The sequence below is a fragment of the Onychostruthus taczanowskii genome, unplaced genomic scaffold (assembly GCF_017590055.1).
Source record: "Onychostruthus taczanowskii isolate IOZ18803 unplaced genomic scaffold, ASM1759005v1 scaffold14, whole genome shotgun sequence".
Taxonomy (NCBI): Eukaryota; Metazoa; Chordata; class Aves; order Passeriformes; family Passeridae; genus Onychostruthus; species Onychostruthus taczanowskii.
The window spans coordinates 5,436,171-5,453,849 of record NW_024498573.1 but is presented as its reverse complement, the minus strand read 5'-3'; the positions used below and the strand labels follow the sequence as shown (position 1 = coordinate 5,453,849).

Genomic DNA, 17,679 nt, shown 5'->3' with positions numbered 1-17,679 from the left:
CTTCAGGGGATCTCATGATTTAAAGCACCGCTCTGTTTCTTTGCTGTCCTGACCAGTGTCTCCATTCTGGCACGAGATGCCAAGACTCCACATAGAGAGGATATTCTTAACAAGCCTTAAGCAACAGAATGAACAGTAGAAAACTTCAGCTAGCATTTTGTAAATGGCAGGTTTTATTATTTCAAAACTGGATGAAGCTTTGTTTAAGAGCTAAACACACTGGTCATGGTCCCAGCTTAGTACTGCATTGTGTTTTGTAAGGCATGAAGGGTTCACTTAGTGAAGCTCTTGTTAAAGCTCTCCCAGGGTCTCTTTAAAATTGAAATCACAGTTTAAAGCAAGTTGTTCACATCACTCTGAATTGTTTGCTAATACTCCAAAAACATGTTCAACAAACTTCAACATGTCTTAAGTCCTGTGTCACAGGCAGAAATACTCTGTTATGGTACGTGTCCCATTTGTGACATCTGGGGAGTGTGATTATTTCAGTATTTCCTTGTTCAATTCTGTATGGATTTTTAGAACATCATGCAAGAGAGAGGTTCAGGGAATGAGGAGAGAATGTCTTGTGTCAGTATTTCATGAATGTTTAAAAATTTCCTATTTGTGCTGGTCCTTTCCTTATTGAAAGGGTGGAGTAGTTCCCACATCAGTCAGCATGATCTGGCTTCTCTCATTCAGGACAGATGGTTAGAAGGGTGCATTCTCTGACTGCATGTTAACCTTCAGAGTGCTCATGTTATCAGAGGATGTTACCAAGGGAAAATGAGTTTCTGAGTTGAGAGGGTCATGCCTCATAGTGATTCTTCCCCTCCACTGGGCACTGGTGAGGCCACACCTCGAGTGCTGTGTTCAGTTCTGGTCCCCTCAATTCAGGAAGGACATTGAGTTGCTGGATCAGGTCCAGAGAAGGGAAACAAAGCTGGTGAAGGATCTGGAGCACAGGTCCTGTGAGGAATAGCTGAGAGAGCTGGGGTTGCTCAGCCTGCAGAAGAGGAGGTTCAGGGGGCACCTTCTCAGGTCCAGAGAAGGGAAACAAAGCTGGTGAAGGATCTGGAGCACAGGTCCTGTGAGGAATAGCTGAGGGAGCTGGGGTTGCTCAGCCTGGAGAAGAGGAGGTTGAGGGGGCACCTTCTCATTCTCTGCAATTCCCTGGCAGGAGGGTGGAGCCAGGTGGGGGTTGGCCTCTTCTCCCAGGCAACCAGGGACAGGACAAGGGGGAATTGCCTCAAGCTGCACCAGGAAAGCTGAGGTTGGACGTTTGGAGGAATTTCTTCACAGAAGGGGTGATTAAATATGGGAATGGGCTGCCCAGGGAGGTGGTGGAGTCACTGTCCCTGGAGGTGTTTAAGGAAAGACTGGCACTTGGTGCCATGGTCTAATGGACACGGTGGTGTTTGGTCATGGGTTGGACTCGATGATCTCAGAGGTCTTTTCCAACCTAATTGATTCTGTGATTCTGTGATTCTAGACCAAAACTGTAAAAATGTAGTTTGTTTGGGATTTACTTTTCTTTTGTGGTTGTATTTTATTTTTGTTTTATTTTTAAGAGTAAATAAATCTGTTGGGGTGTTTTAGTAGCCAGCAGCAAAATGATTCTTTTCAAGGAAATACGGTGGCAGGTTCCATCTGTTCAGGTGTATTCACTGGAATGCTTTTGCGCCGAGATGGTATCCAGGAAACTTTTCTTTTCTTTTTTTCCTGAAATAGTCAATTGATGTTAAACGTGATCCTTGTTGGTTTCACTTCTAAAGCAATTATAATTTTTTGAAAAAAAAAAAAATTCTTAGTGAAGTGTGATGATGAAGAGATGTTTACCAGCCATTAGCAGTTGTTTATAAGGTGGAAAGCTTGGAGGCAAGACACCAAAGAAACAGAAGAATCTTTGGCTGTCAGACCCCATGGCCTTATAAACCCCTTGCAAATGCCTTATTACCTTGTTCTCAACTTAGCTAGAGCAAAACACCTTGAGCAACAGAAAGCTGATGGTCTTGTTGGAAGGGTCAGCCACTTGCTGGCTCCCGTGCTATGAACTGAAACCACATGTCAATTCAGTAGCAATATCCATGTTCAGGGTGCCTGTGATTCTTGAAAAGCATTTAGTGTCTAATAACCAGAAAACGCAACAATGCAATTGTCGTTGTGTACGATTCCGTGCTGTGTGTTCGATTCCTTATGCTGCATGCCAAGTAAAAAAAAGGAAAAAAAGACTTTCCAACTTTTTATTTTAAATGTCAAATTAAATGTGTTTGAACCTCACACTTGTGAAGCCATGAGGTGGGACATTTTCTCAGCACTTTTAGATGGGACTTGTTGGAAAGGTGTAAGACCCAAATCGCTTTGGCTGGTATGATATTTTTTTTTTGCATTTTGCTTTTCACAGATGGGCCTTAAATTCTGTCTAGCTTTGAACCATGGAGCACAAGCCTTGGGGGCATGGAGGATGACCAGATGTCATCTCCTATTTATAATAGTGGAAGCTTATTTCTTACAAGCCTGCATAGGTGACATTCACCCTGGGGCAGAAAAATTGTCTCTGAAGGTCTCCAGCCATTATATAGCCTAATGCAATTCCATAGCCTAGCTCAATTCTCATTGCAGAGTTCCATTAACTTAATTAGAGTTCTGAATAGATCCAAAGCCATTAGTATGCAATCCAAATAATGCAGAAACATCTCTTCTGGGGTTAATTTCATCCTGTATGCTGACCCTCTGCTCACTTCAAGGGAAGAAGAAGAAATCATTGCTGGTAGTTATTGGCTTGGGCTCAACTCAGGGGAGTTGGAAGCATGCAAAGACTCGAGTCAGTAGCAGCCTGATGGCTGAAAAGTGCAAACACATCCAAGGAGGCTCTGTTAGAATGCAGTTTTCAAAATTCCATAATCTGAATGATTATTATATATCAACCTGAAGTAAACTATTGCAGTAAAAATTAATGTTTCTTTTGCCAGGCACTTTAGATGCTCAGCCTGAGAAAAGCAGAGCTTTGTACCACTTCTCTCCAGTATTCTGGTGTCCCAGTTTTCCTTAGAAATGTGGCTGTAAACCACTAGATACCCCAGGGTGCAAGAATTGACCAGAACATGTCAAGCCTAGCATTTCAGTGAGTCTAAAGTGCAAGCTGGGTTCAGAGAGGCTTTGAACACAAGAGCTGAAATAATCTGCAGTAAATGGGAGTTTTCATGTGGGTCATGATGGCACAGGGAGGATGAAGCAGGACATGGCCCACAGGGAGACTGAACAAAACACATTTCCACAGCAGCAGCAGCGTGGAGGGAGATTTGTTCTGTGTCAGCTCTTGTGATGGATGTTTTATGAGAGGGGGAGGAGGGTGAGCTGTGCACTTTACATCTTTTGGTTGAGCCAAATGTAAATACCAATGGGAGATCTTCAGCAGGAACTGCAGTTGGAGGGGAGAGGAGGGGTCTGCTGAGGGACTCTGTTTAAGTTCACAGATTGCTGGACTGCCTGGAGCACTAGAGTCACTTTGTCTCTACAGTTTAGAAACGTGGGTAATACAAGGTGGCCTCCCTTCCAAAAGGAGTCCTTGTGCTGCCCAGAGTAAGGACAGAAGAGTCCCAAAAGGTGAAGGAATGTTATTGATGCCTCACTCCTCGTGTCACTGATGCCCTTTAACCATCTCTAGCTTATCAAGTTAGGGAGTTCTCATTTTCCACTTTCAAAGTGTAAATGAACTGTTAGGATGTAAGATACTCCTTGCACTTTTCACAGCTATCCTTGGTCTCCTGTTTTTGACTTGCTTGTGAACACAGCTGTTTGGGATGAACTAAATGCTTGAACAAAGTGTGGGGAGGGGGAGGCTCCTGCTTTAAACCTGAACTTCCCTTGCAAGCAGCTCTGCAGGCCATCCTGTGCATCAGCAGGCTCCAGGAGCCTCTGGCTCACCTGAGCCTTACCAGGGCTGGGTTTCCTCCTGTCCTACCCACACCTCTGCTCCACAGCTGCTGCAGGGGAGGTGGGTAGCAGGTAACTTGCAGAATGGTTTGGAGTCTTTTGGCAGGCTTACTGGGAGAGAAAACTGTGTTCCCTCTTCTGTTTCTGGCCTCCATGTGTTGTGCTGATCTTATGCCAAATGTTTTGGACACCTTGTATTTTTAACTGTGTAATATAGCTGTGTATTGTTAAAGCAACTTAGTAACTTATAGCAAAAACTGTAGAACTCATTTCTCTGAGGTGTAGGAAATGTCCTGCTTCCACTGTGTATGAGACTTTAACTCTGTACTGTCTGACAAAGATAAAATTCTGAATTTCACTTTAATAAATGATCTATCTAGCAACCAGGCCCACATTCCCTTGTTTGCCTTTCTGCCCTCAGCACTGACGGTTCCAGAGCCAAGGGAGTCCTGCTTTGTGTGGATGTTTTGTGCCAGGCTTCTCAGATTCACTGCCTTTTCCCACCCACCTCCCCAGGGCTGACAACACTGCAGACATGGAGCAGAGAGTGGCACTGCTCAGTGGGAATGCCAAACTGCAGTAGAAATCTCAGCTGATGGGATATTTTCTGACAAATCCAGGTGGGTTGCACAGGTGCAATTCATGGAAGGCAACATGAATTGAATGCAACAAAAATACAACTTGCAAGAAAGATGGAGGCTGTTGAAGAGCCACGTGGCTTTGTATTTTGGGGGAGTTTCTGTGATGGGAATTCCTCCCCTCCTGTATCATGAAGAGTCTGTCAAGTGCAGCTTCTCATTTGATCCATGTTTCCTATTGAATCTTTATGTCTAGTCCAGCCCTGTGCTTCTGCTCCTTTCTCCGGCACATCCTTGGCTTCGTTTCATGCATGATTTATAGCTCCTGTTGTCCAGAGTCAAGCCTGCATGCCCAGCTGACAAGGTGGGCACTGCTCCAGAGCAGTAATGACATGGACCATCCCAGCATTCAACATCCTTTGCCATGAAATTCTTTGTTTCATTTATTTTTCTGATACTCCTCCTGACCATCAGCCTTACAAGCAAAGGTGCCTCACTTTTTTGCTGCACTGAGGAAACAAGTGAAAAAAACTGGGATTTGAGTATTTGTTTGTCTGAACTCTGTCATGGTGTTTTTAAAGGTTCTGCTGGCACTGTTTAACTTGTGCTTTTAGCCTTGATTTTTAGCCAGGAAAGAGGTTGTAGTGTAGCTTTTCACACACTTGGGTTCTCACAGAGAAGGATGATCAGAGTCGAAAGCTTTACACCCAAAACAGATCCTGGTGTCCCCAGTGCCTGCCTTTGTGGATGTGTCTGGAGGCCTTCATGAACCAGGATCATTTTGGAACATGCTGCTGTGCCACAGGAGGTTGTCCCTGCCTCGGGGAGCTCTCAGTTGAGGAAGGCGAGACCAGAGGTGACACAGGTGGGCACCAGGGGTGGAGCACGTCACACAGCCTGTGTGCTGTCAAGGGTTTTTGGGAGGTGTCAGGAGAGAGTCTTCAGGGGAGGATAAGGGCAGCATACCCCAGTGGAAGGAGAAAAGTGTGTCATTTGCATTCCCAAATTGGTGAGTGGGGGCCCTTCTGCCAGCACAGTGACAAGGAGAGGCAGCAGGGCTAAAGGAGGACAGCTGTAAGCAGCAACCTGTTGTGCAGGTGCTGACTTTAGTACAAGAGGGTATAATGGAAACTTGTGACAGAAATAAAACTGCCAGTTAATCTGTTATTTATATAGAGTAATGAACAATGCTACTTAATCTCATGTTTCCTCCCTGCCAAGAAACCCACAGAAGATTTCAAGCTCGAAACCAAGGCGGAATCTGCTCAGTCTTTTTAACATATTCACAGTGACAAACAAAGGAACCGGCAGATTGATCTGATGGCCGAGAAGGGCACGTCCCTCTCTGCACTCCCGCTGCCGTGCGAGGGCAGTGTTAGCTCGGGAAGCCGGAGGGGGAATCGCTGCCCCTCCGAGCCCAGGGCAGCTGCGGGGGCACCGCGGCCGTGTCCCCATCCCGAAGATGCTTCCTTGGCAGGAGCTGGCTGTGCCTGTCAGAGACCGGAAACGGGATTATGCTGCGCTGGCATGTGGAGATCATAAAAACGGTTTGTTTGGGTTTGGAGGGGCTTTTTTTCCTGCTTGGACATTGAAATTGAACACGTCCGATCCTCTGCGTGAGCCGTCCCGCGGCCTGCTTGCAGCCTTGATGGAAACCAGGCATTGCTTCCCTGCTCCCCAGCAGAAAGGGCAGCACAGAGGACCAGGGAAAAATGTGAATGTGGATTTAATGGTTTTGTGTCTTAAGAGATGTGGCTGTGCAGGAAGAGTGTGGGGGGAGAAACTCAGTGCTTTCTTTTTTTTTTTTTTCTGCTTTTTAAAAAAATTTCTCCTCTGTCCAATAAGGAATAACTACACAGCTCCAGCAGCACTCAGTCTCACTTTGCCAGGAGCTGGAGTCCATTTTACATCTCTTATCCTTGCAGGCAGTGCTGGCTTCTTCCCTAACTACCTGAAAACCCTCCAGTGTGCTTTTACTTAATTGCCTTTTGCACTTTCTCCAAGATCTGTTCCCTTTACATTTTGCAGCAATCATCCCAGCACCTTCAGCAGGAACACCTCGGTACTGTCAGGTAGCTGAGGTGGCTCTGCTGCTTCTCCTACCACAGACAGCACAGTGATAACAGAGACATAAACCCTGTGTCTCTTCCTGGCCTTGACCCTGTGTGGGCAAAGCCTGTTGTATCCAGCTCCTTTGCACCTTGCTTTGGTGTCTGGGTTCTCAGCAGCTCCTGCACCCAGCCCAGCAGTCATGGCCTGGGAGGAAGCCCAGGTGAGCAGAGGAGGGAGTTTCAGGGTTCCTAACTCGAACTCAGAACTCCTTCCCAAGTCTCAGTTTGGGAAGGAGCTCCTGGTCATGCAGTTAAACCAGCCTGCTCTGGCCCCTGCTTTCCCCTCAGCTGCTCCTGAAGGTCAGTCACAGGCCATGACAGTTTTGTCAAGGTAGCTGCAGTTTGAGAGGAAAAAAAAAACGTTTTTCCTCTCAATCACTCAGCCTTCAGCTGCCGGTGATGCCATAAATTCCCTTCTCTGGTTACTGTAAAGTCTTTCAGGGCGGTCAGGACCTGAATTCCTCACACAAAGGAGGAATCAGGGGGAAAGGAAACAGCAAGAAGGGCCTTCCCTGCCTTGGGGATCTGTCACAAGGGCTCAGCGAGGCTCCAAGCTTGTGCTATAGCTCTGCAATCCCTCTGCTCCAAGGTAAGTGCCTCTCACTCCCCTCTCACCAGTGCACATCCTCCTCCCAGCCTGTCTCCCCACTTGTGTTCCAGCAGCTCCATCTGACTCCTTGGCCCCTCTGATCAGCTCCAGGGCTCCTGGAGGTGTAGCACTCCCAGGTTTGTTATTGCACTTCAGCTTTGGAGTAACCAGGAGAGACAGAGCTCATCCAGCATCACAGGGCTGTGGCAGAGTGCTGCTGAGCAGTGCCTGGGTGGTTCCACCCCCTGCCCTGAGCTGTACAGCACTGGTCCTCTGCCAGCCCTCCCATCCTGGGCCTTAAATCCAGCTGCTGCATGAGACACAGGTGGGCTGCTGTGCCACACCACCCATCCTCACCTGAGGCTGTGCTGAGGTGTCGTGGGAGATCACTGGGAAACTGGCAGCAAAGTGTCAGCACTGCCAGAGAAGGTGTTTGCTGTGGGGATTGCTCCACTGAGCAGGACAAGAACAGGTAACTGCAGAAAGCTGTAGGTCTCCCAGTCCTCTGAACTGGAGAAAGAGCCTTCATGGAGTGAAGGAGCAATGCAGGTTGGTTTTGGAGAGGGAGAGATGTGGGATGGATGATGAATTTGTCCATTGTTTAAAGATGATCTTGGGAAGGTTGGCCCAAGGTGCAGAGCTCTTGGTCTTTTCCCAGCAAAGGCATCTGCATGGAATAATTTAACCTGGGCAGAGCTCAGTGCAAGCAGAGCCACACAGGAACTGCCACTGGGGTGAAAACCCAGAGAGTTTGGATTTGGTTTAGAAAATAAAAGCAAGAAAGTAAAAAAAAAAAAAATTAAATAAATATTAAAAAAAAAAGTCATTGTTCATCTACCTTTGGCTGCAGAGTCTTCCCGTGCTTGAACATCATTCCTACACAAAAAAAAGTCATTGTTCATCTACCTTTGGCTGCAGTCTTCCCGTGCTTGGACATCGTTCCTACAGGTAAGGATTAGAAATGCATCGTCCCTTTAGATGGGTCTGGGCATCATGTGACTCCAGGAGCAGGGGGATTTGAGGAAGAGCTGTTGAATGTCATGAACTTTGCAGCAGGGCAGGGCCTCGGTTGGCAGAAAACCTTCCCACCTGAGCAGGGCTCCCAGGAGACAGCCTGACTTAGGAGCCAGCAACTGGTCTGAGAGACTCCAAGTGTTGGGAGAGGATCAAAAAGCTCCCCTGGCAGTAAATCTTTCACCTGCCATGTGACTCACTGGGGCTTGTGGCCATTCCTCCGAGGTCGGCCCCGGGTCAGGATTTCTCCTGTCTCTTTAGCCCCCAAACCTGGAGATTTTTGTCTTATCTTTGACGCCATCTTGACACCGAAAACAAATTATGGCCCAATTACCCTTACTCAGAGGGGCTGGGGCTACCTTAAATGGCCACAACTACCCGGCGCTTCCTTAAGAGCGGTAATTAGGGAGGCGTGGGGAGGGGAGGGGGCAAGGTCTGGGGGTGCCCCTGGCATGAGGCTGCCCTTGCTCCCCTGTTTGCCAAGGCAGGAGGGGCATCCCATCCAGCCTCATCCCATCCAGCCCATCCCATCCCATCCTATCCAGTCCTGTCCCTGCTGCACTCCGGGCTCCGCAGAGGCCAAGCAGAGGTGGGGCTCCCTGGTGTCCGGGCTGGGGGCTGCCCTGCCCCCTGCCTCCCCCAGCCCCGTGTCACCGGCTGGGCCAGCCCAGAGGGGCCCCGTGACGGGAGGCAGCAGCCCTGGCCCTGGCCGTGACCTTCGGGACGACCTCGAGTGAGTCCCTGCCAGGGCTGGGGACCGGCTGTGCCTCTCATTCCAAGCTGGGACATTTCTGTGCTCACCCCGAGAAACACGGGACAGCAGCATCACGGCTGAACTGCCAGAACAACCGACCTGAAACTTCTAAAAATTATATTTCTTCCCATCTTTCAGTCTCATTACCCTGTCCTCTCCTCTGCTCTGTCCCTGGGCATTTTTTACCCAGGGTTGTGCTGTCTGCCCGAACCCAGCAGCTGGTTTGGGAGCTGGCAAATCCAGCCTACAGCCTGGACAGTGCTCACGGGTGATCTGGTGGCTGGGTCTGGGTGTTTCTTCCCCATCTTTTTTTTTTTTTTTTTTTTGTCAGATTGGTATTTTATTTGGCTCCATCCTGTCTACCGAGCTGTCCAGTGTAACCCTTCCCTTGCTGCTTCTGAGATAAGAATAGGCTCCCCTGAGATCAGATAAACAGGCCCATAAATACCTACAACAACAAGAAGCGGGGTCTGGGCTTGGCAGGAAAGGAAGGGGGCGGGGGGGGAAAGTCAGAAAAGGAGCCATTCCTTTGCATGCCAAACCAGGGGTGCAGAGCGAGGGGTGGGAAGCGCCCGACACCCCGACAGCATCGTCCCCTTGGCCAGACAGGGAGCCAGGTGCCAAGCAGGGCTGGCAGCTGAGTCCCCTGCAGTGTCCCTCGTGGCTGGATTCCAGCGGCAGGAGCCTGGCACGTAAGGTGCTGCCCCGGGGCCAAGCGATGCCTGCGTGCGTGTTCCCCTGCCCGGGCAGCGCCGGCCCCGCCTGCGCGCCCCGAGCCGGCTGCTCCCAGCGGCACCAAGTTCACGGCAGGGTCGGGCCGCAGGTATGTGCAGGGCCATCTCCCCTGAGCGATGAGCTAGGCATTTCTGTAGCCAAAACCTCAAAGCTGGTGGCCAAACCGCTCTTCCAGGGAGTTCTGGTGCCGGCGGCACCGGAGCTGTGCCTCTGCCTGCCGGGCGCTGCCGGGACGCCGCTCCCAGCCGGGGCTCGCAGCCCGAGGAAGGAAAGGAGGCTGTCCCTGTGCAGGGCTCCCTGCAGCTCCTCTCCCTTTGGGGGTGAAGGGGTGACCCCGTCCTAGGTTGGGACAGGCGCTGAGCTGGAATCTCGACTCCCCGTGCCGGCCCCGGAGTGGCGGAGCCGCCTGAGCGCGGAGCTGGGGACGGAGCTCGCTGCCGGCAAACGCAGCCCTTCCAGAGCGCTTTGGGCAGCGAGGATGCCCGAGGCTACAGGAAATGTTTAGTGGGTTTTTTCCCCCTCTCTCCCCCCAAACGCTGAGCCACTGCCTCACAGGAAAACCCCTTTGCTGGGCAGGGAAATCCTCTGCAGCCGTGGAAACGGAGAGCGATTTCCTTGCCAAATCCCGAGGACCAGGGGAGGCTGGCACTGGGGACCCCTTCCCCAGCAGTTCGCAGCCAGCAGGTACCACCACCAGAAACCTGTGGTAAGAAAAGAAAAAATCCTGCGGATGCAGGCAGGACATCGCCCTGGCTGTGCAGGGTGCTCCTTCCCAGAGGCAAAATTGGAAACACACAAGGTAAAAACCAGCGGAGGTTTCGGGAGGGTGAAAGCGCAGGCTGGGAGTGATGTGCCGGCACCAGGGACAGGATTCCCGGGCAGTCACCTTTGCCTCACAGCAGAGCAAGTCCCGAGTCCCCATTTAACCCTTTCCCTCCTCGCTGCCGAAGGGCAGCCCCGATTGGTGCTGTATGGACACACGGATACCGGCTGGCACATATGAACAGGACTGCGGACACATTTATGGGGCGCTGGATTGTAGTGTTAGTGACAGCTTGGGAGCTTACCCATAAGAACCCAGCCTTTAGGAGACTGTGAAACTTAGACATAAAATAGGATCTTTGAGGCTGACTTTCTGTACGTTTTCTTTTTTTTTTTTTTTTTTTTTTTTTTCCCTTGAATGCATTCGGGTTTAGGAGTGCCCTACTCTACTTCACTCATGGAAGTGTTATCATGCTAAACCTCTTATAGCTCAAACAAAAAGTACCACTGCGGGCGGGCATTGCTCTTCTCTGGCAGTCAATTTTCATCTCAGCCTCGCTCAAAGGGATCAGAAAATAGATCAGGGGCAGGGAAGGCAGCCGTGCAGCGGCTCCGGAGCGAGGGAAGGCTGATTTACACAGCCAGATTCTTCTTCCTCTAGAGTTAATTACACTGGCTGTACCCCACAATGTTTGTGTGTCCCTCCATCTGTATTTGGACACAAAGTGGCTATAAAACCCAAGCCGCTCACCGATGGGTGAGGTGGGGTATTCTTAGTGTGTGCAGATTAATCGATGTGTCAGTGTTTTACAAAAGTTGCATCATTATTTCCATACCTTTAGTCGCAATCAAAAGCTTGGTTTCAAACAGAAAATGTAAACGTCCCTGCTGTGAGCCCTCGGATTAGCCCTAGAATAAATAATGTGCACATTTTCCCGTGCTGTTTTTCTTTGCCCCAAGCAGCCTCCCGAGTGTCAGGGTTTATCCCGGTGTCTCTGGGAACGGCGGCGTGGCCAGGCTGGGAAGGCAGGATCAGGCTCTGAGCCCGCGCACGCAGGTCTTGGACTTTTTGGTAAGAGCACCGTGCACAGTGGCGAGGATTTGGCTTTAATTATTAAGGATTTACGCCTGAGTGGTGACAGAATTTGTGCTGCGTGAGCGTTGCTGTGTCTGAGGCTGGTGGCATCCATCGCGTTCGGGTGGCGAGGAGGGGACGCTGCTCCTTCGAAGTGTGGCCGGGGCAGCGCCTAACAGGGCATCCCTGCCAGAAAGTGCCGCCGGTGCCAGGGCCGGGCGGGCGGCCCCGGCAGGACAGGGGAGCCGAGCCCTGGCTCTCTGCGCGGCACCAACGAAACCTGGGGCTCCACAGCTCTGTGGTGCCATCCAGACGCTGGAAAGGCCTGATCCTGCCATCCTTCCCCAAGCCAAATACGAATCCATTCCCTCTAGCTGGGCTCCTGGGGAGGGAAGGGAAGGGGCGGTAGGGCAGGGCAGAGTCCGTGCCCTGGAGGAGGTCGCGGGTACACGTTTGCAGAGCTCCACCCGCTCCTGCCGTGGGCAAGGACGGCATACACAAGTCTCAAAGGATCCCGAGCTCCCCAAGGAGGAATTTCCTGACAAGAATCGGCCCCACCGCAGAATAGTGACTTCAGGGGTGTCTTTAATCCCGCAGCATCCCTGTGGGCAGCGCAGGGGACAGAGCAGCGCGATTGCCGGAGCAGGGGAAAGCAGAGGGCTCGGACCCGAGGCCGTTGGCATAAAGTTTAAATTTTATTTTATTAATTTTTTTTTTTTTTTAGCTATTCAGTTTTAAATACGTGGTGCGGCGCGCTCGGTCCCTCGGGAAGTGGTCATGCAGATCTGAGGTAGAAAACCCGGCACAGGAGTGTTCCCAAATGCACCTCTAGGTAGTTTCACCGCAGCCACACGTCGGTCAGGCAGCGGACGGGGATCGGGGGCTCGTATTTACAACAGCGAACGAATCGAACCGCTCCAGTCCGGCCCGGCAGGGCAGGAGCCGCGGGTCGCTGCTGGCAGCGGGAGGGAGCAACGATTACTGCAAATGCGGGAAGGGGACAGGGGGAAAGGGCCCAGCTGGTCCCGCTGCCGACGAGGCGGGCAGGACCGAGCCCGCAAAGCGCTCTCGCCTCTCTCCCGCGGAGCATCCGTCCGGGCCGGCTCCCCGTATCCTGCGCCTGGATGGGCTCCGGGGCCGGGCTGGGCTCTCTCCGACATTGCACATGGAGGGGCGGGCGGGTAGTTCTCAGGGGTTCAGTTCCAGAGCCCAGACCTGCTGGGGCCAACCCGTCCGGCCCTTCAGCTTCTTCTCGCCGTGACCCAGAGGCTGCGAATAGACCTCGGGCTGCTGCGGGAGAGGAGATGGGGAGTGGAGGGAGAAAGGAGCGGTCAGGAACGGAGCGGGGTCCCGGACCGCCCGCCCGCCCCTTGCAGGGCTGCAGCCGGGCCCCGCAGCTCCGAGCTTTGCCAGCCCGAGGACAAAGAGGGACTTTAGAGGTCCCCACCCCGCCACCCGCCCGCTGCAGCACGGGGAGAAGCGGCGGCCCTGGCTCCGAATCGCTCGTCCAGGGAGAGGGGAAGGACAGACCGGGGAGGCTCCGCCGCCGCCAGTCCCGGACCCGCGGGCTGACCCCTCGCGCAAAGTGCTGGGAAACCCACCCGGCCCGTCGGAAGGGCTATTTTTCGACGACTTTTCCCTTCACAGATTTGTCATTACTATTATTATTGTTGTTGTTGTTGTTGTTGTTGTTACGCTGGGAAAAAAGGCTTCAGCGAGGCCGGGAGATTTTAGAGGATTTTTCCCCCCAGCCCCGGGGGTTTTCCCGCCCGCTCCTGGCCCACGGGGAGCAGGGACGCGGGTCCCGATCCGCCTCTTACCGTCTCCCTTTTCCTCTTGTTCTCCCTGCCGTCCGCCTTCTTGAGTTCGGCTTTGAAGCCCTCGGTGTCCCCGGGCTGGCTGTCCTTGGCCAGCACCTCCATCAGGTAGGCGATGTAGCTGGTGGCCAGGCGCAGCGTCTTGATCTTGGAGAGCTTGGTGTCGGCGGGCACGTTGGGGATGCACTCGCGGAGCTCGGCGAAGGCGCTGTTGATGCTCTCCGTCCTCCGCCGCTCCTTCTTGGGTCCCCCGACACCTTTTCGCCGTCCCAGGCGGCCGCTGAGAGCCTCCAGCCGCCCCGGGCCGGCCGGGCCGTACTCGGCGGGGCCGTAGTTCGGGCTCTGCCCGGCGAGCTCGGGGGTGGCCTCGGCCGGGTTGAGCACCCAGCCGGGGAAGTAGGCGCGCTCCTGGTGGCACCGCGCCGCCGGCCCGAAGAGAAAAGGGTCGTGCAGCATGTGGTGGTGATGGTGGTGGTGGTGGTGATGCTGGTAGCCCCCCACCAGGTTCATGATCCGCTCCGCTGGCCCCGGGGGCCGCTCAGCAGCGCTCCATGGCCGGGCGGGAGGCGCTCCCCGCCGGGCGGGCGCGGCGGGCTGCGGGGAGCGCGGCTCCGGTGGCGGAGGAGGCTGCGGGGTTTGGGGTGGGGCGGGCGGTCTTTGGGGTTTTGGGTTTGTTGTTTGGGGTTTTTTTTAACCCCTTCTGGAGCCTCCCGACCCTGCCTTTATATAGGGCCGCGGCCCCCCCGCCGCGGAGCCAATGGGCAGGGGAGGATGCGCGGAGGCCCCGGGGGGAGCGAAGCGGCGGAGGGGGCGTGCGCCGCGCTCCGGGCTCGGGGCTTTGGGCTCACACCTCCGCCGCTTGCCCTGGCTCCCGCCCGCTCCTCGCCTTCAGGGAGCAGGGGGTGAGGAAGAACCGAGGGGCACCCCACCCCCGTCCCGGAGCGCTCCGATTCCCGCTGCCGGGGCGGGGGTGTCCGAGCCCCCCGAGAGCCGGCCGGGGGAGGAGAGCCGGGGGAGCCGCTGGTGGATGTCCGGACCTCCGACGGCCGGGCCGAGAGAGAGGAGAGCAGCGGGGCCGGGAGGGCAGAGCGGGGTGCTCGGGGCCGCTCTCGGAGCCGGGGGATGGGGAGGAAAGCGGGGAGAAGGTATCGGAGTGAGGCGCGATGGGCACCCCTGCGGCTGGGGCGGCAGGGAGGGGGTGTGGGCTCCCTGCCTGCACATGGGGCTCCTGGCCCACGCCTGCGTTGCACAGCTGCACAGGGATGTGCACTGCACACGTGTACAGCACGCAGCCACGCTGTGCAATGCACGCTGCACAAATCCACGCTGCGCTTGTGCTGGTTACACCATGCACTGCTGCTCACACCACTGTGGGCACGCGTTGCCCACATGAACCACAAAGATGCTGCATGCACCACACAGCTCTGTGCTGGGCACACACTCCACAAACATGTCACACTCGTGCACCCATATATGTTACACACACCAGCAGCACGGATGTGCCACTTGCACAGTGTCATTATAAGTACATGACACACACATGTGGCACATGCACAAGTACATGACACACACATGTGGCACATGCACAGTGTCATTATAAGTACATGACACACACACGTGGCACATGCACAGTGTCATTATAAGTACGTGATACAAACGTGTGGCACACACACACCTATCACACACACGGCTCATAAACACGTGTGTGTGCTGCTCACCCGTGCACAGACACTGCATAGATACATAAATATATAAAAATTATACTGGCAATGCACATATATGTATTTACAATGGGGAGGGGGGGGACCTGCCCTGCGTTTCCCTGTCCCAGCCTGGCCACGAAAGGGCTGGGGGGACACGCTGGGGTTGGGGTCTTGTACTTCACCACAGCCCCAAACGCAAGCCCAGGGAGGGGCCCTGAAGTGGACAGCACATCCTGCTCGCCTCTGCACCCATGGGTGACAGATCCCAGGACGATGTCCCAGAGCCGGGCTGGGCGGCACTGGGGCTGACCCCTGCCCTTGCTGCAGGGACTCCAGAGAGGACAGGCTGGGCACGGCAGGGGGATCACAGCACGGCGGGGCAGGAAGGGGCTTTGGGCCCAAGGTATGTTAGCGATTAACGGCGCTTTCCAGCGATTCATCTTGCAGCGGAGGGTGGAAACGTTGGAGGGTTGTTTGCAGGCGCTTGTATTAATCATCCGGGCTAACACACCATTAACGTCCTCCTGCATTTTAAAGATGACAAATTTTATTTGACTTCTCTCAATCACGGTTCCCGGGCGGATTCGGGAGCCACTTAAATGCCTCGGATTTTCCATCGTTAGTTGTTACAAGGCGAGTTGCAGAGGCAGGAGGCTGGGGGGGCCGGGCAGGGTGCACGCCGGTCTCCGGTTCTGGGGGGAGCGGCCGTGCCGGATCTGCCCAGCTTTGTTCCCCCCCTGCTTTGTTCTCAGCTGCTGCAAAGACCCCGCTTCCCCACCCCCTTTAAACAAGCGCCCTGCAAACATTTGCTAGTGATTACTCTCCTGTTAGAGCCAGGCTTGGGTAGGGTAGGGCGTCGTGTCCCCGATTTCCTTCAAACCAGCCGTGGGTGGGTGGGATCCCCGAGCCCGGCTCAGAGATGATGGGAGCCAGCTCTTCTCTCCACCTGGGAGAAGTTCAGGGGTCCCACTTCATGCCTCACCCCTCCGTGCTGGCAGAGCATCACCTGTGGAGCCCTGCTCCTCTTACAAACCACCCAGGCTCCTCACTGAGCTTCTCCCCAGCCCTGCCAGGTGAGAGTCTGTGGCACTCAGCCTCAGCTCTAGAAATACCTCCCAAAAATACCCTTTTCATCCCCACAGCCCTGCATTGCACAGGCGACTTACAGCCACATCCAGCTGGGAGCTGTCACCTTGAGCCCTGCGCCAGAGTCACCTCCAGCCTCCAGCTGCCAAGCCAGGTAAGTCCAGCCCAAGCCTGGGCATTATCTTGCTTAATCCACCCCTTGATGGAGGTCCCTGGACCCTGCAGAGTTTGGAAGTGCTCAGCTGAGCAAATAGTGGGACCAAAAGGGCTGATTTTTCCTTTGGAAAATCATTCTAATCTTTCGTGTTTTAATAAAATAATAAAACCAGAGCCCTTTTCATGCCGACACCTTCTAAATCAAACCAGACTGCCTTTGTCATGGCGTCCAGATTTAGCACTTCTCAAACTTTTGGTGAGTTTCTTTAATTTCACATCTCCCCACTCGCACAGGGGAGAAAACGCCGAGCAGTTTGGATTAGGAGATTTATGGCTGGCATGGCAGGAGGAACCACGTTTCTCTCCACCTGTTTTCCTTCAAATCAGAGAAAGATTTCCTGCCCTCATGGCCAGGTGATGGTGAGGGGGCCAATGCTGCATGCTGGGAGTGAGGTTATCCCAGGTCTCTGTGAACCCCAGCACCCCACACCCAGCAGGGGCCACCAAGCCCTGCATCCATCCCCATTTCTGGGCCAGGAGCTGAGGTTTTGGCCCTGGCCCCTCAGCCACCTCCTTATCAGCGCCCAGCCAGCGGCAGCCCCTCTGTCCTGTGACTTTGACGCCAGCTCTGCTCCCCCCCTCCGGCTCCCTTATCTAAATAGGAGCGTAAATCAGGGCCTTGGCAGATGCCCTGGCAGGACAGGGACTCCATAAAAAGGGGCTCTGCTCCAGCTCTGTTTACATTGCAGCCCCGTAAAATATTCCCCTTGTCTTCCTTGTTAGCGTCTCCCTGCAGCATCCCAGCACCCTGCTGCACCCACATCCCCCCACCCCAAGCTCCTCTGAAGCCCCAGGGTGCAGCCAGGAGGGTCCCAGCCCTGTCAGCCCCCAGCCCCACACCGTGTCCCCTGTCAGGTTATGTCCAGGGTACCTCCTCACCCCTCCACTGATCCCCTCCTCAGCCACTGCAGGCGCAGAGCAGGGCTGAGCCAGCTCCCCTGGGCAGCTGGGTTGTGTCTAAAGGTGCCCCTGGGTATTTATAGCACTTGCCTGGAATAATGCAATAATAATCACTCAGCACCTTCCTAACAGTTCTGCTCTCAGAGGCCTCGGGGGACGGTGGCAAAAACCCTTGGGAAACTGAGGCAGAGTCTGCTTCAAGGAGAGCTGCAGAGAGCTTCTCTGTCTGGGGGATTATTTTCCTCCTGGCAATGTGAGGAGCGAGAGAACCTGCAGAAGTGAATGGAATCAAGTAAGTTTGATCAGCAATGAACTCAGCTCTGTGGTCACAGCCAAGGCTGGGCTGCAAAAGCCCACCCAGGGCATCTCTCGTCCCCAGCAGGGTTTGCCACAGGTGTCCTGCTGTGCCAGGATGGGTTTCACA

The 17,679-nt window shown here is 53.8% G+C and overlaps 1 protein-coding gene across 1 annotated transcript; it reads right to left on the bottom strand.

Moving 5' to 3' along the window:
• Positions 1-12,286: 12,286 nt before the first annotated feature.
• Positions 12,287-13,860, bottom strand: HAND1 (heart and neural crest derivatives expressed 1). The gene is made up of 2 exons (XM_041397747.1): positions 13,354-13,860; positions 12,287-12,823 (listed from the first exon to the last, which is right to left on the bottom strand). The coding sequence occupies exons 1-2, from the start codon at positions 13,858-13,860 to the stop codon at positions 12,722-12,724; spliced, it is 609 nt and encodes a 202-aa protein (XP_041253681.1). The 3' UTR covers positions 12,287-12,721.
• Positions 13,861-17,679: the final 3,819 nt, after the last annotated feature.

What these genes read in the sequence shown, in the direction of transcription:
- HAND1 (XM_041397747.1), bottom strand. Translation starts at nt 13,860, where the DNA reads ATGAACCTGGTGGGGGGCTACCAGCATCACCACCACCACCACCATCAC. An exon ending in ACAAGAGGAAAAGGGAGACG is followed by an intron (nt 12,824 to 13,353) that starts GTAAGAGGCGGA and finishes CCTCTCCCGCAG; the next exon opens with CAGCCCGAGGTCTATTCGCA.